Source organism: Corvus moneduloides, chromosome 2 (genome assembly GCF_009650955.1).
Source record: "Corvus moneduloides isolate bCorMon1 chromosome 2, bCorMon1.pri, whole genome shotgun sequence".
NCBI lineage: Eukaryota > Metazoa > Chordata > Aves > Passeriformes > Corvidae > Corvus > Corvus moneduloides.
Genome location: NC_045477.1, coordinates 89,334,238 through 89,359,846, shown reverse-complemented (window position 1 = coordinate 89,359,846; position 25,609 = coordinate 89,334,238). Strand labels below are relative to the sequence as shown.

General features: G+C 37.7%; 1 protein-coding gene and 1 long non-coding RNA gene across 10 annotated transcripts in view; one reads left to right on the top strand and one right to left on the bottom strand.

Annotated features, from left to right (window-relative positions):
• LOC116440036 overlaps positions 1-20,521 on the top strand; it is a 41,096-nt gene extending 20,575 nt beyond the window's left edge. The window contains exon 3 of the long non-coding RNA XR_004238380.1: positions 15,878-20,521. This is a non-coding gene — a long non-coding RNA (uncharacterized LOC116440036). The remainder of the gene's footprint in view (positions 1-15,877) is intronic.
• OCA2 (OCA2 melanosomal transmembrane protein) overlaps positions 10,818-25,609 on the bottom strand; it is a 192,121-nt gene continuing 177,329 nt past the window's right edge. For all 9 annotated transcript variants that reach the window (XM_032100281.1, XM_032100285.1, XM_032100282.1 and 6 more), the window contains one exon: positions 10,818-11,420. In XM_032100281.1, the coding sequence (XP_031956172.1) occupies positions 11,333-11,420 (88 nt within the window). In that variant the 3' untranslated portion in view covers positions 10,818-11,332. The remainder of the gene's footprint in view (positions 11,421-25,609) is intronic.

The window sequence follows — 25,609 nt, the reverse complement described above, 5'->3', positions numbered from 1 at the left end:
GGTTTTCTTCTACTGTGTATTCACATTTAAAAGAGATTTTTATATCAGTTTATCACATTTAACAAACCAGCACAAAGCAGAGTTAGAACTGTTGTAATTATTGTATCCTTTTTCGTACCAAATGGATAGAGAGCATCAGTTTTATTTCTAGTGTGAGCAGGTGCATCATCACAGAAACCAGTCTTGAGCCAGGAATCTGGACCAAGATCCTTGGTAGGTCAGTCTTAAAGGTGACAGGGCTACACTTCACTATGTTATGTATTAATGAACCCAGGCCAGCAGAGCCAGAGAGGTCTCTATATTACAGAAATTTCCACGACAAAGCATAATCAGTGAAGTTAAGCTCATTAATAACAGAGCCAAGTGTATGTCAATGCAGTAGCAAGCAAACTTAATTATTAGAGAAGAGATACTTGATGGAGAGAGATTTTTGCCTCCATCAGCTTACTAAGCAGCTGCTTTCTCAGAGATGTGGATAGAAGGAGAGCTACATCTCCTTTGCTTTTTCTTGAAAATATTTGCTTTATAACACAGGCACAATAGATTTGCCAGCCAGGGTTTCTCTGGGCAGAAAATACAGGATGATCTTTCTGTGTTTTGGGTCACAGAAGTGTTACCATTAAGTGTGACAAAGGTAACCTCTAAGTAGACCTTTATGTGTCAGCTTTCTCTGACCCCTCTTGTGAGTTGTCTATAGATGTATATGCCATCAGTCCCTTTATGTTACTATACTGGCTTGCATATTCCATCAAAAGAGCTTCTCGGTTTCTAGAAAAGGAACTAAATTTCAATTTCAGTTCACGTCTGAGGTCTCCAAGTATAGTGTAATTTAACATTAACACAAAGCTACAACATTTCCAAAGCTACTGACTTACAGGATCCTTTCTTTAGGAGACATTAAAGAGGCACCTGTTTATTCTGTATGCTGTATATGTGAGAAAGCTGCTGGAAGACTTGGGAGGGTTTCTCCTCCTCTGAAATAGACAAGAGGAATCAAAAAACCTTCCTACATGGGGAGAAAAAGAGCAGTTACCAAAAATTTTCAACAGGACCACTTCAGGGTTTCATCTAAAAACACTGAACAACAAAACATTCTAGCTTGATCAGAAGAGTTAGAATTAGAATTAATAGGAACCATAATATCTCTTCAAAGGAGAATGTCACTGAGGTAGGGACTGCACTAAATTCTGTGCAAGGAAAGTACTACCTGAAGACTCATAGTCATCTGTGCATATTACACTTGCTAGACTTGTTTCCAGACCTGACATGGGCAGAGGCTATGGACCATCCGTATACCACAGGATTCTCTCTTTCCTGCGCACCTCCTCGGTTTTATCTGTCATTTACACTGCCCTGTTCCTAAATGCATGCACAGAAACAGAGACAACTATGCACAAAATTTAATGGGTGACAAGAAAATGCTTTGCACAACCACCTATGCTTGCACAAAAACATTATTAAACCCCACCTAACAGTGTTTGCAATGACATAAACGACTGCAAGGTACCCTGCAGGCTTTTTGGTTGTAGCTCAGTTACTCTTTCCCTTCCATATCAGTTGCAGCAGGAGAGAAATTGCCTTACAAGACACTTGCTGACAGTTGCTTACAGCCATGAAGCCCCATCCCACTCCCACTGGCCTCTATGACTACACCAACAATAGAGAGCAGGTCCTTCCAGCAGGCAAAATGATGCAAATAATTTCTTTCCAGGAAGCAGAGATAGTTGTGCAGCCAGGAGTTTGTTGGTGCTTCCCTTGCATCTGTCTTCTCCAGAGAGCTTTCTTCATGTTCATTGTTTTTTGCTTTTGGTCCTGCGATGGCCCCCTTGGCTGCCCTGAGCAAATGTTTTCAGTTGTCATCGAAGGCAATGACTAACTATAAAGTTCCCACAAAACAGAACAACTCACTGTGAAATGAAGCTGCTCTAGGAAGCCACTGGGAACTGGGACCCACAGGATGGTTAAAGGGAGGTATTATTTTCATGCTACCAGTCGGAATTGGTTCTTGAACAGCCCACCAATAACAAAGTCCTACTTCTTGCTCCATTTCACCCCTGGAGAATTCATTGCACAGTCCTAAATCAAGTCTTCTGTGAGGAGAAGCCATCAAAATACAGGTGCAGACATGTCTCATGTCAGAATCAATGCCTCCATCCTCAGGGGTAAGTTTGGCTCATGAGCAAGGCTGAAGACATCCCCTCTCCTTTCATTTCCTTCCTTGAGCTTTGTCATCCTTCAGTTACCAAAGTAAGTATCACTGCTGTGCTGTTTGAAGCAGCTCTGAGTAATTCATCTCCCCAAGACATAATGATGATAACGCAACAGAAGTGAAAAGCTCACACCCAGGTGCCAGGCACCAAATAACCAGAAATGTAGAAAAGAGAGCAGGTCTGACTCTAACTGCCCTGTTTAATGGCATGGAGATTGGAAACTCTCATTTCTCATCTGCTGCATAAAATCTCTTGCCATCCCTTGCCTGTATCATCCTCTGAATTGTAATACAGGACACAGCATCTTCAGAGCTGCTTACCTCCTGCCATTATGAGACCTTTTTCTTTTAAGCATATTGAAGAGCTAAATATGATTTATGGTACACAAAATGCTTTGCTTAGCCTTATAGAAGTGAAAACTGTATGAATCTCTTTATGTTCTATCACTAAGATGTGTTTAGCATTCCACAATCAAATGTAATGCAAGTTGGCATCAGTTTTACTAAGAATAATAAGCCAAAACATAATGTGAATACATAAAAACTGTTGTTGACAGCCTGTTTACAAAATCGAGGACTTTAATGCAGATTTTGTTTTAGCACAAAACCTATTAACTTAATAAGAATACCATCTTCATCAGACAGCCTGTTATCCTCATTTGCACTTTTTTTGAGAAGTCTAACTTTCTCAGACACCCTGAAACCTGGCTCACTCACTGTCCTCACTGCCACTAATCCCATGGATTTCTGAAGATTTTATGAAAGCTTTTTTACGAATAAATATGGATGTTCTTCCCAATTCTCAGTACAGATAGGTTTATATTATCAAATGCTTGCCCTTTGGGAACACATCATTTTATAAACCTCCAAGTTTGGATTTGCATATACAAACAGGGCAATTAGATAAACATTTCTGTAGTTCAGCACCTTTTCAGGGACAAACCCATTCCCTTTCTCCAAGTTATGAAGGTCAGAGTAATAGAACCAAGATAAATAAACTTAAATATTCAATCTAAGCCCCAGTTCAGGAAAGCAGTTAAGCAAGGGTTTCACCATACAAGAACACAGATGCCTTTTTAGAAACAAAATATCATTTAAATATTTATATATAAAAATGTTTTCCCGAATCAAGGACTTTCTCTGAAGAACATATGCTTAATACATCAGGTAGGGAGGAGATGTTTCACATGAACCTACCTGAGCTTTGTATGAGGTCCAGTTTTCTGTGATATCTTTATTAATCGTTATAACAGAAAAAAAAATAGACATTTGAAATCCAAGAAGTACTTATGCAGGGAACAGTGCACACAGAGAATAAAAGCAGCCATTTATCACAAAGGAACAAACGTAAGGTTGGTTGTGTAACTTTTATTTGGGTGTTCTCCCTCTTCTGAGTGTAGGCCTTGCAAACTCTTTCAATATTAGTGTATGCAGTAAGTATAGACATTGTCTACATATATCTATCAATAGAAAAATTTGTTGATGGGTTAATTCTTAATTTTTTTCCTGTGCAGAGATGCCAAGTTTGACAGATACTTTACAAGGGCAGCAAAATAGAAGACAAATCGTGCCTAATTTGGACCACAGAAAATTCATCCAAAATTTAATTATATTAGGGGAAATTTACTGTAAAGGTTTTAAAAACTCTTATAACAAATGCCAAATCTAAAATATAAATATTTACAAATTTAAATATTTAAAAATCTCCTGTCTGTTTGTATGCGTATATATAACAGATGTTCTCTGGATTTTGTTGCTATCTAAAGTTGTTTATAGCAATTAAAATGCAAAACATATTTCAATTTTCTGTAAATATAGAATATTTATATTAATTTAGAGTGCTTATCTAGAAACAAATTTCGAGTTCTAACCTGCTTTGGAGAAAACCTAACCACCTACTTATTTTTCCAGTCTGACAGTGGAAATAAGAACACTGGAAGTATTTTATTGCAAGAGAAAGGATTGTGTGATTATGTGTTTAATATTCATCTTCCCTTAATCTTGTTCTTGACAAGCATCTTGAACTGTCAAGTGGCCTTATTTACTGACAACACTGAAAACTGTGCCTATAATGACAATATTTATTATCTGGAATATATCTTGACAAGATTTCTCTTGCAGTCACCATGTATGTTGTGCTTGTGCATACCTGATATCATATATAGCGGTTAACAGGTCTTTGAGCTCAAGCACATTATATTTGGACTTTTCATTGACTTCAGCTGGTATGGTACAAAACCTCAGCATACATTATTCATATCTTTCTTCAGCCTGACATTAATATTTCTTCCCATTTTCACAAAGTCAAGACAGAAAAATTTCTTCACATAAATTTTTGCCAGTCAAGTCACACTGCTTGGGGCCAGAGCTGGTGGATCTACAAGCGAACATTTTGCTCAGAGGTCAGAGTATTTGCCCATATTAATCTCCCAAGTTGTTTTTCCAACCAGATCTTAAAAATAAACAGTTGTGTGTTTCCTGAGATCATGGACCGATCTCTGCCTATGGAAATGCACATATCTGTAAGTCAGGGAATGTATGAATTAGATTTCATTACTCATAGCTTTAACCACCACTAAAAATCTGGATCAAAATTGAATAATTTATGTGCTATAATCAAACTAGCAGCACAAAGTTTGATATATTTCTATCTAGCTGGTAAGTTGATCCTTATTTATAAAACCTTAAAAAATATATATGTACTCCACAGGTTTCCTTTTCTTAGGCGCTCTGGTAGTTTAAGAAATGAATACACTGGCTCTAATTGCAGCCATTTGAGTTCAAAAGTGAATTCAGGAAAGACAAAGGGAAACAAAACATCCCAAACCATTAACACTTCTGAGTCAATCACAGGAGAATCTTAAGTTTTCAATTTATGTTCATGAGCCCCAGCACTGTCAGATTTGGTGTGATTTTTTTACTTCAGTGTCTGTAATGGTCTTCATGACCAATGCTTGAAACACACACAAGAGGTTATAGGTGGAAAGTACAATAGGTGTATATATTAAATAGAAGAAGGCTATGCACATCACTGACATCAGGAAATAACCCTTTTTCCTACTTTCCTTAACTTGGTTTGTAAGTAACAGGGGGTTTTTCTCCCTCATAAACTTTATTAAGGATAAGTAGACAGAGGCCATCTGGAGAAAAGTGGGGCAGGAAAAACAAGTAAGTTAAGGTTTTGTTTGACAAATAGAGTGTGAATGACGAACAAGGTTTAAAATAGCAGATATTTATGAAAGGAAAAAATCTGGTGAACAATAAATGCAAGAGGAAAGAAGTTGGCATGAAAGGAAGCAGGAAAAAAAGAAAAATCTGTAGCTCCCTGCTGGATTGTGCCTCCTGTTGTAGCACTCTGCAGCAACCTTTCTCCTATTATCTTGTACAGTTAAGCAGCTCATACACCATGGACAAAGCAGTATGTGTTGATTTCTTAAGAATAGCAGCAAGTCTTTTACTCCAGCCAGGATAATAGTAATGATGGCCAAGACCACATCTTGAGAGGGCTTTTTTCCCATTACTGATTCATTAGGCAAAGCTCTAAAAAACCACTGCTAATAAATCACTGCTGCCTATCAAAGTTGCAACAGCAACCTGAAAAGACAAAATAACAGTATGTGGTCAAATTTAAACATAGTGAAAACCCCTTTTGCTTTTTATTGTTTTGAGTAGCTCTAGGATATTCCTAATTTTATAATATTCTCCCTAATAAGAAATGTGTGAAGAAAGGTTTATTCTCTCATCCTCTCCCTTTAGAGCATCTATGGAGGAAGATTTTAATCCTCCTCTCAATATATCACCAACACTCGTTGATTTCCAGTTGTCCTTAATAAATCGCTCAGATCTTCACATGCTGACTTCATCTGAGCTGGTTAGCACTTATCTGAATTGCTATGATTTCCTGTCATAAATTCACTTCAGAAATACTAATTTAATGCTTCAGCTATTTCATTTTTTTTAATTTGGTTCCAAATCATTTTCCTAGCATCCCATTTCAACAAACACAGAGGCTTATGCTTAGCATATTTATTTTCTATTTCAGGTGCCACTGATTTTCGGCTGTTTGGAACCTATGAATTCTTTAATGGGAGTTAATGTAGGGAGTAGCCATGTGATAGCTGTTACACTGATGTTTCCATATTTTTATGAGTATCTAAAACAATAGATGGTGTTTGCATATAACTGCATATTTTGCTATGTGTTCAGTGATATTTATTTATTTTGCAAAACCCAAGGCATCCATATAGAAAAAGGGTCTTTAGTAAGGACTTCAGAAAGTTGGATATATTCAGGAAACAAGTATGTGAACAAATCCTTTGACTATAAAAGGTTACACAGAACGCCAGCAACACAGAGGAAAGAGAAGTCTTTTATTCCTGGACCTGTTCCCATATAGTAAATCTAAAATCATGCTAAGTCACTGGAGGAAGTCTGCAGTGCCAGTTGTCTGAAGACAAGTTTTGCACATACTTTGTAAATAACTGACCTTCTGGATGAGACCTTTCTCTTTTTGGGTGCTCAAGCAATTTTCATTTCTAACTATATCTTTTAAATTTGGTTTCTTAGAAATAATACACTTTATTTCAACTTCTATTAAGAAAAACAGAATTGCTTTCTAGGACTAGACTTAGTGTTAATGAAGACACGGTACCAGAAGCTTTAGCATGGCCTAAAACAAGTTGTTATGAGTAGCTATGAAACAATCCATTCAGTTTCCTTTTATAGCTATGATCCGCACTTGGCTTATGCCTCAAAGAAGAAATCATAAGATCTTTTTCAAGACTGGCTGTTTCTGAATTCTACAGTTTAGTTCTATTATTCTAATAGAATTGAGAAACATTTTTTGACTCACACCTCAGTAACATCTTGCTAGCAAGGTGTTCACAAACTCCTTGTGCCATAGAGGAAAACATTTCCAGTTTTAAAACTCATTTTGATTTGACCTGTAGTTACTATAGAGATTAAATATTCAGTAGCTCTTAAAAATATTAAACTACCACAGCATAAGGGGTGTGACCCTTCCATGAAGCTCTAGAGGGAATCAGGTTGGCTCTGCAATGGTCAACGTATTTTTAAATGGTCTAGAGTTTGAAGTAAAAGGTTAAATGTGGAAGTCTAAGGGTTATTCAGAACACCGCTAATAGTAAAGAATTACAAAAAACCCTTGCAAGAGCAAACAACTGGGAAAAATTGTTCTATAATATTCACTGTGGAGAGCTGTAAAGTGATGTAGATAGAGGAGCAAAATTGAGCTTAAATTTACATGCTAAACAAGGTGAACTAATAATTATCACTCAGGAAATGCTGCTTGTTACTGTAAGATGTTCTTCCATAAAAATGCCTAGGTTTATTTGTCAATAACAGTCCAAGAGGTGATCTCAACAATTATCAGGAATAAAATGGAAAATCAGAAGAAATAAGCAGTCTGCTGTGTAAGTCTATGGTGTCTTGGCTAGTGTTTATAGTTCTCACCTTTTCAACTCAAAAAGTTCATAGTGAAACATCAAAGGTGGAAAAAGGGATGAGCAAAGATATGAGAGCATTCCCTTATACCAAGGGAACAAATAGACTGTGACGTCCAGACTAAAAATAGATCTTTAGAATCATGATTTAGAAAAATGATGGCTATGCATTATCCCTTCCCAACCAAAAGATTTGGGAATGGTGTTGGGAGAGGTGTGTCATAAAAATAAATTAGCAAAGGAGAGGTTCAAAGCAAACATCTGGAATAATTTTCCCACAGTGTATATCTGTGAAACTTCTTGATACAAATGTTGAATTCACACAGGTTCAGCAAGGAGCTGGATAAGTTTGTGGAAGGACAATCCATCAGCTGCAGTGTATAAACAGCACAGAGCTGCTGTGTCTCATTCAGGAATCTCTGGGTCACAGAGAACTCAATTTTATGTTTGCTGCGCTGTTTGAAAGAGGCGGCTGCTACGCCCCATTGCCAGGGACAGATGCTGGGCTGAGCAGACCCTTTGCCACTCTCAGTGCTATTCTTTGCTAGATAGCTCACTGTTTGGTGAATCTCTAGTATCTCCATGATTCTTTCCTTGCTTTCAGTGGTTACCTTGCTTATCTACTGGAAATGGTTTCTTTTACTGGGTATGGCTGACTGGTAGTTGCCTGGTAGTGCTATAATTCATATGTTGCTGTCTTACTGCATTTTACACAGCTCAGAAAGGGCAAACAGATCTCAGAAAATCATATATATATATTCACTATATGTCTTAAAACAAACATCACCAAATAGCCTAATGGGATGTCAATGACAATGAAAAAACTATCCTCTGAGATCAGCCAAAAGCATACTAAAGATAATACACTACTACGTGACTTATTACTTAACTAATATTTTATTTAGTCATTTAGAGAGATTTCACTGGAAAAATAAACTCTGCTCACTCTTCAGAGTCAATCCATTTTTATGCAATCCTGCACACTAGTTTTGTCAAGGATGTAGCCACTGTAATTGTGCCCTTTTGATGCGCAGATTACATTGATAACTATAATGGAAGGCAATGAAAAGTGTACTTCATTACCTTGAAATTCTCTGAAGCACCTAGGTAATTTTCATTACACTCACATAAAGCTCTGTGTAAACAAACAATTTTATTTTATTTTTATAATTTGCCTTTTCATTTAAGGTCTTAATGAGCTTAAAGTGCAAAAAAAGAAAAAAGATTGTTGAAGGAAGGAAAGTCAGTTTATATGAGAAAATACTTAGCAAAACAATATGTCATTACAAAAAATTTCATTGTAGCAAAATAAACTCAAGTTTGGTTGCCTAAAAGTGTTACCAACATGATTTTGTAGTCCCTGTGCATTACTTGTCTTCTTTTGACAGGACAAGTAACGTAGCAGAAAGAAAATCCCATTTGAGTCCTGTTGATGTAGCACTTTTGAAGCCAGTGAGATCTCTCTTGCACCAAAGTGTTCAGAAGTATTTGGGGGCATGAATGAGTGGAGATCATTTGCTGCATTTCTGTTTTCCTTCTTCCTGCAAACTGTAAATGCAGACATGAATTTTTGTGCCAGCTAGTGTGATTGCATTATTAGCAAAAGTTTGCTCAGAATTTGCAGGAAGGTTTCAGGGGTTTGGTTTTGGTTAATTTTTTATTCCTTAAAAAGCACTATAAAAAATAATTAGCACATTGTTTCGTGCCATCATATTCTCATTTTTATACTCCTACATGCCAAGGGTGTTTTAGTGGAACAGAGAAGAAAAAAAAACTTTAAAGTTTTAGCAGAAGCTGATTTTGCATTTTCTAGGGCTTAATACAACAGTTCTTGTGCAATGACTGCACCAAGATTGCCCCACTGTGAGAAATGTTGAGAGCTTTAAAATACCATGTGACAATTTTTCACCAGAGATCAGTGTTAAGTTGATTAAAATAAATGTTCCTTTAATTGAAACAAAATTCCAGTTATTACATAGTAAACTGCTCTTGACATTGAGAGTGAGACAGGCCCAAATTCAATTTCAGAAAAATTGCCCGAAGGAGTGTCTTTCAGGTCATCGTTTATTCTTTGTTTTATTTTGTTGTGTTTTGATCCAGACTTATTGCAGGGATTTGGTGGGTGTTTTGGGTTGGTTTTGGTTTTTTTTATATAGATAAAAGGAAGTAGAAGTTATGCTAGTTCTGGGAGAAGATCTTCTGTTCTACAGATGGTCACTGTCAGCACAACCTCGAGGTTTCTCAACAGTGTTGCAAAACTCAGCCCCATCACAGGAGACTTCACTGATCCACGGGGCTGAGCGTGGGTGGGGATGGAAGTCTTGGTGGGAGGTCTTGGGCCAATGGAGACAGCTCTTACCCTCTGGCTCCACACACTTTCTCTATCACTGAATCTACTTGGAGGGGTGGCAGCCACCCTTGCTTTGAGTGGTTGCTGTGCCTCATTTCCATTGGCCTCTTAATATCACTTTTCACACTTCAAACAAATCCTGGGACACAACCTATATATGAGTAAAACGGTATGCATGATTAATCTCACATCTCATCACTTTTGTGGGAAAGATACTGCTTCTTTTTCACTTACCTGGTTATCTCAAGGACTAAGCAGAAGGAAAAGCCACATTTGATCATCTCTACAGGCTTCCTTTAATTCAGTCTTGGGTTGCACTAACCAGGCTGCCAATTTTTCTGGCTCAAGATAAAACACACCCACCATTAATTCAGGCCAAACCCACCACGGTTTTGGAAGATGGGCATTTAGCTCTTGAATACCTCACAGGAATTCATACTCATAATGAGAATTTTGACCTGTTGTGCAGCCAATTATAAGAACAATATATGTGGTTTAAAGCATTATTACCGGAGATAAGGAAATCAAAGCCAAAGTATGAGGTCATTCTTCCATATAGTGTATTAACCTATTAAAATATTTAGAGTACTCCTTCACAAAAGTGAATTAATATTAAATGGAAAATGTCTGATGCTTTATCACTATTTATATTCATCCTTTTGTAAGAAGAGTGGAATTAGTTTATTTTAAGAAAAAAAAATAGAGGTAGCCTACCACTGTTTAGGAGCTTTAAAATTAAAAACAAAGCCTCAGTGGAATGCAATCCTGCTTCCAAAATAATAATTTCTTCCACAGCACATTTTCAGGACATGTTTATTTTAAATGTAGATAATGATACATCCTTCATAGAGTACAGAATTTCTGCTTAACTGTCAATTATTACAACCTGAATATTAGTTAATTTCATACAAATAGCTAAATATATTGACAAAGAAAAATTAAGCCCTAGAAAGAAATTACTGAACATCTGCTATTGTGAATGAGTTTTTCATCTGTGACTATACTCAGATTGTGTCAATACAAACTTTCAGGCACAGCATATTCCCTTGAGACAGCTCCTTTTTATCTGCACAGTACCTGCATTCATAATGAAATATATGGATTATTTTAATTTCTATTGTCTCGTTCTGCATATTGTTCATAAAACAAAAGGTTAAGAATGACCATATCTGATGTTTATGCCAACAATCATTTTGATTGATACCATATGTTGGGGTTTTATACATCTTTTTCCTTTCATATATGTTCTTAGCATTCTGATATAAGCTAAACAAAAGAGAAAACTTATCTGAGTCTTGAAAGTATAAATTACTATGAGTTCCAACCTACTACAACATGAGCAACAAGAAGATAGCACATTCCGATGGTGCAGGACACGATCATCATGGGGAAACCTAACCTGGAACAACAATAAAATAAAGATTAATAAGGATACTATAGTTCGTTCTCCAACCAATTTACAAAAAGGAAATTTGAATTGTCCTACACATTCCGAGTGAAAAATATGTTTATAGCAATACCAAAAGCATAGATGTACTGAGCATGTAACAGTCTAATATTCAAGCTCACATTTCTACATCCGACCTTAGAGATACAAGGTCAAAATTTACATTGTTTCCTTGGTTTCAGGACATCTCTTGCAATTTACATTGTCTCAGAATCTTGCATGCCTTGTTGCTTTGGTGTTTTTCAGGTTTTTTTCTGCACACACAACATGCAATTATACAGGTAAAATAACAATTCTTACAAGTTATGGAGCATTAGAAATTATTTTCAGTTGTGCATCCCTTCAGATTAGGTGTGTAATCCTGATATGGCACTTTGTAACACAATATATGGATCAAACTCATTACATTGTTTCCCTGTTGATCTGAGTCACATACAGGTAGCATTCCTCTTCCACACCTCTCACCAGGTCTAACAGACTTGAGTATGAACAGACTGTTGGAAATAAACCCCAGGCACTTGTAAAGTGCTAAAACTTTGCTGTTCTACCCAAACAGCTATTTCTTTTTCACAACAGGAGAAGATTTTCAGGCAACACCCAGATTTAATAGCTTTCTTTAGACTGACAAACACAGAGAGCACAGACAGACAAGTGAAAAGGATGTTGTGGAGTTTGTCAAGTCCTGATGGCTAAAACTGTAGGTCTTTCAGATGTGTGAAAAGAAAGAAGTTTTCTGAAACTCAAAAGCATTATTGTATGATACCAGGGGTCTGTGAAAAACCACTGCTGTGATCACACTCATTTGCTTTATGTTACTAAAAGCACAAGGAGAACTGAGATGAGAAATGATCATGCCACAAATGATATCCTTATAGACTTTCTTTAGCCAAATTCAGACGAGTTTCCATAAAACCAAGAAAAGCATGGCAATGTTCTCTGAAGTTCAGCATTTCATTCATTCTTTTTCTGGAACGAAGACCAACTTATTATGTGTAGGTATATTAATTGTGCCTTTTTGCCTTACTTTGCCCCTAGGAAGTTACTCGAGCCTTTTCCCCTCTGCCATTACTGACAGAGAGTACGAAGAGATGACCATTTTGTAGGGGACAGGAGGACACTATTCTCTGAGCTTGGTTGAATGAATAGCTCCTTCCTTTAGGAAGCTACAGCTAGAAGAGATCTCTTGGGGCATTGAGTCTGGCCCCCACTCCCTCAGGCTATGAAACCACTTGCATAAAATGAAAACTAAACTTCTCAATTGCTCATTACCATCCGCTTTCTACCTGCAGCTGCGACATTACCCTAAACTCATGAGATCCTCATGAGATGTTTCTTCCTTTGCTGTTTTTCTGGAAAGCTGACTGGCAGAGGCATAGATGTGACCAGCAGATCAGAAGTGCTATCGCCTTTAACAGTCATTGGTTTGAATTACCGAGAAGGGAATTCTACCAGCAGTGAACGTCACTGCAAACACAAAAACAATCAGCCCTTGCCTATAAAGTTTGCAGAATAACTAGGCAATTAATGAACACAAGCACTCTAAAAGATATGTTGGAATTATTTAGGAAGGAGCAAGTTTGTCCATAATGCCATCTTCGTGGTCACTCTTGACCCAGTATCAAAGTGTGCTCATCTCACACACCTATAGAAATAGATGCAATCCAAGAGAAAAAAAAGGAAACCCCTGCAAGACAGGAAATGTACAAAGGGAAGACTGTCAGACTGACAGATGATTTCATTTCTGTGTCCTTGATATCCCTCTGAAGAAGCTGGCCTGTCTCCTTGTGTACAAGAAGTGTCCCTGTGCCCATCAACCAATATTGCCTGCAAGATCTGCCCCAGAAGGACAGTTCCCACCATACTTGGCTCCAGAGGCTTTCTCCTCCATCTCTCTGGGGTTTTGGACTTGCTATGCTGGCCTTTTCTGCCATTTTGGCATCAGGCATCATTATTGCTGTTCTGACTCCGAAAGTATTAACGTTAAGTTGCCATTTGGACTTGGAAAAAAGAAAATGAGAGTAGAGAGAAGGGCCAGATGTGTCCAAGAGGTGAATGGTGAAAGGTGTGAAAAATTGCTAGAAAGGGTTGGAGAATTGTCACAGATTTCAAATATTTCCTGAAAAGTCTGAAATGTATTTGGAGGACTTTTTTGGGAGGTGGGAGGAGGGGTTTGTTCTTATGAACGCGCATAAATATACTGCAGAGAAATGTTACTTGTTTTCCAGTCCAACTGGTCAGACCCTTGCTTTTGAATGATTCATTTCTTCAAAGAGCTGAATCACTCTTCAGTCAGTAAACTATGGTCAAGCTGATAATATTGAAAAACAGCAGAGCTAAAGCATCTCCTGGAGTTATTTTAGAAAAAAAGGAAGAAAATAATTAAATTAATTTCCTGGCTAGCCAACTGTTTTGCAGACACTTTCCAGCCTTCTGTCAGCCAAACTGATATGTGGGATTCCCTAATCTCACTTAGATAAAAGTGTCCTGATAGGGCAAAAAAAGAAAGCAAAACCAGGAATGGCTATAGGAATAAAATAGGGTGGCTAAAACCCCCTACCATATCTTTTATTATATCTAATGAATGCTCCCTGCAGCTTTATCTACATGACAGGCTGGTGAGTTGGAGGTTGCTACAGTGTCCATAAGAACAGCGGCTGCTGTTTGACAGAAAACATAGATCTCTTGACCTCACAGTTGGCAAGCACTCAGCTGGCACTGGAAGGAGTGGGGACAAAGCAGATCTTAATCTGTATTAATGCAACCTAACAAACCTCCCTGGAGAACGCACAGTAGCTCAGCAATGAATGGCAATATGATGCCTTTGTGAAGACTGGCAAGGGGAAGAAAGGATCCAGAATGATTCAAGGGCTACTTGACCACTGAAAAGAGAAAAAAAAGGCTTGCTCAAACTTGGAGGAGTCACATGCAGGAAAATGGATTAATTATACAGGGCCACATGCAGGAATTGGGATCATACCACGACTATCTCCGTGCCAGTCAAATGTGCAGCTGGAGCCAGAAGCAGCCGGCCTGGAGAGGAACCTCATTGCACATAGTGTCGATGCTTGCAGAGGGCACAATTGCAAAGCTGTTACTCTCATTGCATGGGCAATTACCCCGCAACTTGAGGTCTGAATTTCAGGCTCGCTGGCCTGAGCACTAATGTAATTGGCTCAAATTCAATGTGGAATTTGTGTACCAGAGCAAGAAGAGATAAACACCATCAGTAAGTGTTAGTTACTGCAGAGTTAATCGATTTCTTGAGTATCATGGGATCGTGCTATTTACACTACCCATTGCTCTTCCACAAGGAACATAAAGTTCCTGTCCCAGGCCACATATGAAACAATGTACAGCTACAAATATTGTCTTTAGTTAAGTCCAAGAATGCATATTAAACATTGTAAAAATTACTTCCAGAAACTCTTATTTCCAGCATACCCCTTGGAGTCAAAAAGGACCATGTCATTCAGTTTTTCCTGTCATGGGAAAAGGATCAGTAAGAGTTTAGAAGTTATCAAAACCTTTCATGTTCTAAAACTTCAGATTCCTAAGAAACACTAATGACCATATTTGGCATAAAAATACATTTTTGAATCCTGCACTGCACTTTCCTTGTCTCTCCCTTTCTGCAGACAGGGATATACACAGAGCCTGCATGGTTCAAAAGTTGCACCTCAGCTCTCTACAGCCAGCTGAAGGAGGTTTTACTGCTGCAGAGAGGAAGCAAGGTCAGATACAAGGAAGGGAAGGATGACAGGATTTAGCATTCACCCCATTTTTCCCCTCCTCTTTTTCATATTAGAAGCTTAAACATAAAACTGCTATCTAAATGAAATTGCCCAGCCTAAATATACACAAAAAGCAGATGTTAGCTCAGTGTGAGATAGTGAGAATATTTCAGGTGAGAGCCCCACCAGGGATTTGTCTTGGACAAAGTTTTACTTATTAATAACTTCAGCGATCCAGTAACGAAAAGCTTGCAAATTGTCCCAGCGTGGGACAGATGTCAGACTCTGTGGAGAACAGAATTCAGCATGTTCTTAACAAATCAGAATGAGAACTTGAAATGAACAAAATGAAACTCTGTGAAGGTAAGTGTGAAATATGTATTAGAAGTCAACCATGGGCATAAAACCAGCAAGAGAAGTGAACCTTTTCACTGGAAATGACCTAGATATTTCTAATTCTGAAAGATTTCTGGCCCTGTATTTACTTGGAGAAAAGCAAACCGCTGTAGGACTATTCTGAGAATAAGTTCAATTTTTAATAAGTTTCTACAGAAGTGAATATTACAGTTTTCTTAGATTATAAGTTTACCCAATATTATTTGCTAAATAATAATAGTGAAGCCTTTGGGGTCAGAATTGAGTTTTCTTGAACAAACTATCTCCTACATTACCTTGCAGCTCTATTTTGTGATGCTTCAAGAGCCAGCAGGATCCAGTATGTATAAGACCCAGGTTCAGTGCCCTGATCTTCCTGATTTGGAACACAAAATACAAAATATTCTCATGCATGAAAACCTTGCCTACAGACACTACCTTCATTGACAGCTCATAATTTCACAGCCTGTGTATCCTTGGGGAAATCTCTGGAAGAAACATGTCTCCAAAGAAATGGGAAACCTTCAGTGGATTCTCAGTTGAAAATCAACAGCAGAAATCTCCCAAGACCAAACCACTAGCAGTGAAAGAAGCCTGGTGGTAGACAGGGCTCAGAGTTAAAAAAGAAAAAGCTAACTTCTACTCGTACTTGCAATTTAATGCACAATTTAAATTCAACTGGTGGACTTTCATCAGGCTTAAAATTTTGCTTTTTCTCAATTTGTATCAGCTTCATACTGCAAGTTCTATAGAAGGTATAACCTCAGCTTTTGCAGAAACAGACACGGGCTGGACAGATGGTGGACACTAACTGAACATGAACCAGTAACGCGCCTTTGCAACAAGGAAGGTATCTTGGGATGCATTAGGAAAATATTGCCAGCAGGTCAAGAGAGGTGATCCCTTCCCTTTATTCAGCACTGCTGAGGCTATACCTGGAGTGCTGGATCCAGTTTTGGCCTTGCCAGTACAAGAGACATGGACATAATGGAGAAAGTCCAATGAAGGGCTACAAAGATGATTAAGGGACTGGAGCATCAATCATACAGGGAAAGGCATTAGGGCTGGAGCTGTGCAGCCTGGAGAAGAGAAGGCTCAGAGGAGAACTCATCAATTTGTATAAGTTCTTGAAAGAATGGTGTAAAAAACACAGCACACGGCCTTTCTCAGTGATGCCCAGGGAAAAGACCAGAGACAGCACAAAATGAAACACAGGAGGTTCTGTCTGAACATCAGGAAACGCTTTCTTACTCTGCTGGTGACCAAGCACTGACACAGGTCGCCCAGGGGGATTGTGGAGTCTCCATCCTTGCAGGTATTCAAAAGTTATCTGGATGTGGGCCAGGGATATAGGCTCTAGGTGGTCCTGCTTGAGAGAGACCACCAGAGGTCCCTTCCAACCTCAACCAATCTGTGATTCTCACACTTTTATTTGTTCCTCTATTATTCAACACAGGATTAAGTAGGCATCATCTGCTCGTCTGAAGATTGACATCTCATCAGAAAATATTTGTTGAAGAACAGGAAGATAATTCTTCTCAATCTTGGACAGTGTCTCACTGCATGCAGTGCTTTGCTCTGGAATTTTGATAAACATGAGCTCATTCTTAAAAGGACATCTAAAAGCTTCTGAAAGCAGCCTCAAAAATGAGACTCAGGTGTGGGCATGCTTAGGACATACATAAGGTTAGTTTTGAACAAAAGGAAAGTTACACATTTTAATGAAATGTCATAATTCAATTTGCAAAGTAAGTAATTTTCTTTTCAACAGAAGGATATAACCACAATATTCATCCTATTTTTTCTTTCCCTTTCTTTCAATGTAGACTACTTTATGAATGTCCTATCATTTCAGTTGTATCAACCTTTCCATCATTCCTAGTCTTTGACATACTGATCCAGTTTATCTGAAAGGAAAGTATGGACTTTACCAACAGCTTAAAGGAAACATATTCAAAATGTTTATCACATGCCCATGACCCCTTTAAATCCAGACACCTGTCATAGCTCAGAGAACAGGTGGCTCACACTGCAAGTGATCATTAATTTAACATTAAATTACTGTGAATTTCATACAGTCTGGAATTACATAAAAATTACAGTGTGCTTACCTACTAGTTACCATACATAGGAGTTCATGTGAAATTTAAAACACAGAACAAAACCTATAATTCTATTTTCATCTGCTTGCTAAATTTATAATAATTTCTCATGATATTCTGTCTGTTTGAGTCTATACCAAGATTTCCAAGAGAATTACTGCCAGGAGTAAACTTAAGATAGGGAAAATCAGATCCTGAGCAAGAAAATATAAAGGTGTTATTGTTTGCCTCCTACATTCTAGAATATTCTCCTAGAGGTTTTTGGCTGTAACCTCGACATAGTTATATGTAGAATAAGCAATCAGCCTTTCCTTGGCCTTCCAAAATTCTGATTATGTAAAGAAAAATTTCAGACTTTAATTCTGAGAGAATAGTTGGTCTGCCAGCTCCACCTGGCAGCTTCAAATGACTGTTAATTTGTTGCAGTCTTTGTCTCGGTCACTGCAGTGAAACTGAGATTAAATACAGGACTGTCAGAACAAGTGACTCTGATAATTATCCAAAATCTCTTCACATATGGTAAGTTAGTTACCAGTAAGAAAAACTATGAAAAAAAAATTGGAAAACACATCACTTCTAGTAAAAAAGATACTAGAATTGATCATTTAAAAATCAGCAAAACAATTGTTAGATGACAAGGGTATCTGACCTTTCTTTTAAAAATAAATATACAATTCCAATAGAAAAATGTGAAATCCTGCAGACAGCCAGGGAAGAACACAACCTCAAGTACAGAAACAAACCTGAACACACAGAACTACTGGCAATATTTTTCTGGGAAAGACCAACATAATACAGATAAATTTGTCTGTGTGGCTGGCTGGATCCACCCAGATGCACATCCTGCACTTCGGTCAAACAAAACCATTCAATGCTACAGGTTTGGGAAAGAGTGGCTGGAAATCTACCCCACGGAAAAGGACCTTGGGGCACTGGTCAACAGCCACTGAACCTGAGCCAAAGCATGCCCAGGTGACCAAGAAGGCCAATGGCACTTTGGCCTGTATCAGAAATAGTGCAGCTAGCAGGACCAGGACAGTGATTGTGCCCCTGTATTGATGAGGCCACACCTTGAATCCGAATCCTGTGTTCAGTTCTGGGCCCCTTGCTACAAGACATTGGGGTGCTGGATTGTCTCCAGAGAAGGGCAACAGAGCTGGTGAAGGGACTGGAGCACAAGTCCTGTGAGGAGCAGCTGAGGAAACTGGGCTTGTCTAGCCTGGAGAAGAGGAGGCTCAGGGGTGACCTCATCACTCAACTACTACCTGGAAGGAGGTTGTAGCAAGGTGTCAAGCAAGGTCTTTTCTGGGCAACCAGTCATAGGGCAAGAGGAAATGGCCTCAAGTTTTACCAGGGAAGGTTTAGGTTGGATGTTCAGAAAAATTGCTTCACTGAAAGGGTGGTTAGGCATTGGAACAGGCTGCTCAGGGAAATGTGGAGTCACCATCCCTGGAGGCGGACTCTGCGGTGTTAGGGTAATGCTTGGACTTGATAATATTCAGGGTCTTTTACAACCTAAAGGATTCTAAGTTTCTACAACTATTAGGGGAACATCTCTATAGACAGGCTAGTTCACTTCATACCCTACTAAAGAAGTATGATATGCCATGATAAAATGTGGCATAAGGATTCAAGATGATCTGTTAGTGTTTTCTTTATTTCATCAGCACTTCATGTCACCTTGGATCTATCATCACATATTAGCAATATATTTGCCCTCCACATCTTTTAGGCAGATCCCAAAACAAATTTTATCCTCAATTTGTGATTTCTGGTTTTGTTATGAAACCTTCACACCATTCTAAAGTCTAGGAAATGCAAATATATGTAATTAGTTCAGCTTCTTGGGAAAGCCATACTTATTCCTCTTCCACACATCTGTGTAATGAGGTGTGGTTGTGAGTCTGAGCTTAAGAAGATTAAAATCATCATGGCCAACCAGAAGACGAAATCAATGAAGTATATCTTGTCTGACAGCATTTGTTCTCATGAATTGTTTGAATGGTTCTGATACAAATATTCTACTAATGAGATAGATTTATACAAAACTAGTGAGGTTTACTGTGCAAAAATTAATGTGTTAGGACTGTTGAAATAGGTTTTGCAATATTTGTGGTTACAGTTTCTGTATTTTATGAAACATTTAACATATTGTAAACTCACTTCCAACAATTATATGCTTTTTTGCCTTGCAAAAAGCAAATTCAAGGCTTAAGGACATTTTTGTTAAAATATCTTTTTATAGCTCAAATCTGCCTGCTATAGAAATGTTGCATAAAATAAAACACTTTGTATGTTTTTGAAACAAACTGTATCTACCCATTTTTTAGACTACATTGCATTTGTATTTGGTCTAAACAAATCAAAGAAATTAACAGATATGACAGAAATTAACTGTGATTTATTTTAGCTCCAAAATGTTTCAAATTAAATAACCTTTACTGAGTCTTTATTCTCTTGCTTTTTCTTAGTGAGGATTCAGGAAAGGAAGTTGCTTGAATGTTATTTCCATTAATGTCCTTAATCCCAACTCTCACAAATGGTATCTTGGGGCACTTTTCTTAGGTTTTATTTTCTTCCAAATGTACTCTTTTATTTTGGTTAAAGCACAAGATAAAAGGAAATGACATTTTATGGTAGAGATTAATCAGCCCATTCTTTAATAATTTCATCAGAGCACACTCAACTATTTTAAAAGCCCTCGACTTTGCTAAAAAGCCAGATGTTGCACAAAAAAGAGTATGTTCCACCCTGTTCCCCTCTTTTTCTCCTCACTTTGAGATTCCAATTCTTGTGCCACACAATGTAATGATGGAGAACTCATGTATAGAAGTTCACCAGGACAAAGGAGCAATGTAATTGCATTTTGAATTAAGAAGTAGAAGGATGTTTCCTGTGCACTAATGATTATTTTTCATTATGAACTCAGCAGATGCCTCCTGATAAAAGGCTGTTAATGACGTAAGGCCAGTAAACCTTCTACCACAAACCCTATGCTACAGGCTGTACAATCTAAGCGAACAGCAGAGTGGAGATTTTCATTCCAGCAGGGTGCACTTGGAAGTTTCCCTGCCACTATGAAATGTTAACCAAATGCAAATGAGGGGGAAGATGAAGCCTGACAAGCCCTCACTGCCATCATAGTGCACTACAGTGTACAGGCCTTTCTACCCCAAAGAAATCACACATCTGAGCTCTTACATGCTCATTACAAGGAAAACTTTTATAAACGGGTCTAGTTTTAAGTGCACTAGCAAACTAAGGTTAAATAAAATGCATCTTATTCTAAGTGCATCCATTCTACAGCATGTTAAAGCTCCCATATAAAAAGCATTAGAAAAATAAGTAATATATAAATATACCCCTCTGGATTGTCACAGATATATACCAACATTTGTAATGAAATGAAAGAAAATCATAGAAATCATAGAATGGCCTGGGTTGGAAGGCACCTTAAAAATCATCTAGTTCCAACCTCCCAGCAGTGGGCAGGGATAACCTCTCACTAGACCAGGTTCCTCAGAGCTCCATCCAGCCCAGCTGTAAACACTTCCAGGGATGGGGCATCCACAACTTCTCTAGGCAATCTGTTCCAGTGTCTCACCATCTTCACAGTAAAGACTTTTCTAATATCTCATCTAAGCCTACTCTCTGTTTGGAGCCATTATGGTCTTGTAAATGGTCTCTCTCCATCTTTTTTATAGGCTCTCTTCAGGTACTGGAAGGCCACAACAAGGCCACCCTGAGGAGACCTAACAGATGGAGAAGATGGAAGAATTATAGTGTGGGGAGGCAGATAAGTACCACTAGCAGGATGTTTAAACAAGGGCTAAGCTACATGACCAGTTCACAGATGTTTTAAGTCAGCCAGAAGCATCACTGTCTAATTGTTACAGATGGCAGACAGCCTTAAGGAACTTCCAACTAAAAGGTCAGATCTTGAGAAAGTCAAGTTCTCAATTACTAAAAGTTAACTACATTTTCAGAAATTTCTTTGAGAAAGACACATTAGTCCAGGTGTTGTGATGTAACCCATACCATCATGAGTGTTACTGAGGCCTGTGTTGGGAATAGGAATTAGAGTGATTGAAATGAAGGAAAAACAGAAATAAATCACTGGAATTTTTTTTAATTATGAAGATAATTAACTATGTTGATATTTTAAACAAGTGGGCAAAAACTAAGATGGTTGCTACACTAATTTCTGTCTCTCTCCTCCCATCTCCAACTCTGCAGCAGAAGAGATGGATTGCTACTCCAGGAATGTAAGCATGCAAAGAGGTCCACACTTAGCTGGTAACAGAACACAGAAGGGTAATAGTCCTTTGAACAGCTTGGACAGTCAAACAGTTGGTTTAAGTGTCATCAAGTGATTGTGAACAATACCTAAGTCCCACCAGAGAAACACATTAGCTTTCAAAAATATCAGGATTATTTTTTCAGATATGTTTAAGACATTTTTCCATGTTAGCTTATTTCTCTGAATTTGGCCTTTCCAGCTAAGGTCAACAGAGTTTTGAATTTTCTGCCTCAGAAAGAGAATGCACTTTACTGCATTTCTACTGTAGCATTATGAAACAAAATCTGAAACAAAAGCTAGGTACTAATATCCTTAGAGTGCCAGAGATGGAATATGAGTATTTCTTGAGTGGAATAATTAGATGGGGTTTTTTCCCTTTGCCTTTAGCAAGTCTATTCTTTAGATAATTTCCATAGTACTAGAAAAACAATTCATCTATATGATGACATTTAGTTTTGAAACTCTAATACTTTTTTTCAGCCTTTATTATCAGCAAGCAGTAAAAAAAAAACTGGCTTAATAACAAACACAGAAAAAGAAAAAATAAAACCACAAATACTTTTAAAATTGTTTAGTAATATTTAGTAGTATATGTCAAACACAGAAATCCTCCAGCCCAACACTCTTTTATAGTCTTTACTAGGACTAATCCTTTCCTTTTGCTTTACTAGACTTTTTAAAGACATGTGGAATAAAACTGATACCTCACAACAAAAATAAACAAAAAACCAACCAAACAAAACCACAAACAAACAAAAGCCCCTAGCAACCCAAACTAACCCTAGAAACTTGGCATTTGATGAATCTGAATGAACCCAAAAAAAGTAGTAATTTTTTGGATAACAAAACCAATTTATATCAGCACATAAGACATTACACATGTGAAAATTCAGATATGTGTTGCTCAATACAAACAACTGTGTATGAACTTTGTATCATCTCTCAGGTGGAATAGAAACAGAAAATGAGTTAAGGCAGTTTGGCTCTTTTTCTCTTCAAGTCAAATTACAAAAAGCATGTAAATGAGCAAGCACTTCACTAATTCTTCTCTTCTTAGAATCACCTCTGCTTGCCTGGACTTGATCCCTTCTCAAGCTCTTTTTCCTCCCTGCTCCCACCAAATCATTTATCCACAACTCTGGACACACAGTTTGTCAGAACAGGACTATCTTCTCCCGTTTCTTTACGAGCTCAAATGCTGTTCCTGGGCACACAACTTGTACTCTGAAATGAATCACCTTCTGAGAGCTGTTTCTCTCCATTGACTACAATGAAAGCCAAGTATGGAAATAAAGATAACACTGTAGAACAGAAAAGTGAGGTGAGATAAATCTTGCCTTTACTGAAAAGCAGCTCCATCAACACCAGAAAATAATGGAGCCTTATTTCCTACCTATTTGTGTCTCAAGTTTGATTGACTTTCTGTCTAGGTAGAAACCTTTCTTCTATAACTTATAATGATGCTCACCTACGTGGATTTTTTTGGTGTGTAAAGAAGTGTGGCCTCAGACTGCTCTTTCCCTCAGTGAGAATACTAACAGGGTTTCTTTCCTCTTCCCAGACACCAACTTTGATGACATTTCAGGGATTGCGATTATACTTGAGACATCAAGCCCCCTTTCCCCACCATTCTCTCCCCTGCCAAAAGTGTTTGAAGTTGATAAGCACATTCAGAAGTTATTAGGTGGAAAACATGGTGACACATTCACAGCAATATGATCGTACAGAAAAGCAGATGAAAAGTTAGGCTTTGATGAAAAGAAAGGAACAAAAAGCTTTTCAAAGGCTTTTTTTTCTTTTTTTCAGAAACATACTTGTTACAAGGAGTAAACTATATGACTCAAGAAGGATTAGAGCAAGGGATCTAGCTTTGAATGTGCTTCCATTATGTAGTTCTAGTCTCCAATATTATCAGAGTGCTTATAGGCGTGGGAAGGTAACAGGGAAGAGAAAGAAATGTGAAGTTAAAATTTGGCATGAATTAGCATACATTTTGAAATTTTGTGTAATTCCTAAGGAATTGTTAAGTTATACAGAAAAACTAAAATTCCTTTATTAAAAAAAGAAAAAAATATTATCACAATTTAATTTTAAACTTCAACATGATTTAATTCGAGCACTGCTGTTGATACCTCCACAGTATATACTTCAGACTTCAACAGGCAGTAGAAAAGTGAAGTTCCATTTACTGAAATATTTTTAAAAGCTGTGTGACTTAATGAATTATCTCTAAGAAAGTTCAAAGACTTCCAGATTTTAATCAGTTTACTACTCAGATGTATACCTATTGAACATGAAAACATCGCTTGAGTAGGGAATAATGTATAATTATGGCTCAAAGTGATAATACTTCTGCATGCAGTTTCTATTCTGAACAGTTGCATATTCTAAATACTGTTCAGAAGTCTCACAAAGCCAAAAATTAATATTCCATCAGTTTACCTCATACCTGAAAACTCCAATTATTCTTAAGATGAAGAATAATATCTGCCAAAATATGAAGAACAAGTGAACTGTTTTTATGTATCGGCTGAAATTATTGAGGATGGAAAATGTATTTGAAAACTTTTTCTAAAGGCAACTATATTATTAGTTTGCACCAAATGTACTGTGCTCTGGTAGTTACAATGGAAATAAACAACTTGCACGTGTGTCCCTGAAGTAATTTATTTAATGATAAGCTTCAGCACATATTTAGTGTTTCAAATTCTTCTATGCATTGACATACTAATTGCTAGCACTTCAGAATACACACTGACTAAATATACTTTGTGTCAGAAGAATGTACTCAGATTTGCGGTACAATATTGAAAACATGGGATAATCTTAGTAACCATTTAACTGAGGAGATATTTATTCTGCAGTCTGAATAGAGCACTGAGACAACACTGAAGGCCACGTAAACATGAGAAGTGATTGAAGATTTAACCAATGGCTTTTTGAATGTCAGTATACCAGATATAAAGCTTCTTCTCCTTGGAATGCATGTACATGCATTTGTGGCAGAGAAAGGAAATTAGTTCATGCTGTAAGTCAAAAAGCCCTACGGGGCCAATGAGAAAGTTATACATTACCTTCTGCCTATTTCTCCTTGAAAAGAGCATAAATCTTGTACAGTATTCACAGCATCTGGTGGGATCAGCTCTACAATCTAATGCAGGTCATTTAGTTTTCCTCCATGTTAGTGTATAATAGCAAAAAATTAAATTTTCCTCAATAAGCTGTAATGTAAACTACTACAACCAAGAGGAGATTCCATTTCAAGCCTCAGTTGGCCCTCTTTTTTTTTTCCTTCTGCCAGCAACACTAACTTTAAAAAGACTTGATAACAATAGAACATTTCATTTTATTGCCAACAAAATCATTCTCGCTGGAGTCCCCTGAACTGACCTCATAAGTGAAACTAGAAGCAATGTTCCTTTCTCTTCCTCCTGGCAAGTCACTGGTTTTGACATGTCTGCCTGTACTATTCTTGGCCTTGGAAGCCTCTTCATCTTCCAGCTCTCCAGTGATCTCTACTCACATGTGCGTCACTGTGTCCTCTTGCCAAAGAGATGCTGTTCTTGACCCTCTTCTCCCACTTCCCTTGCCTCTCACTCTGGATAATTTCACCACAGAATACATGGAATTCAG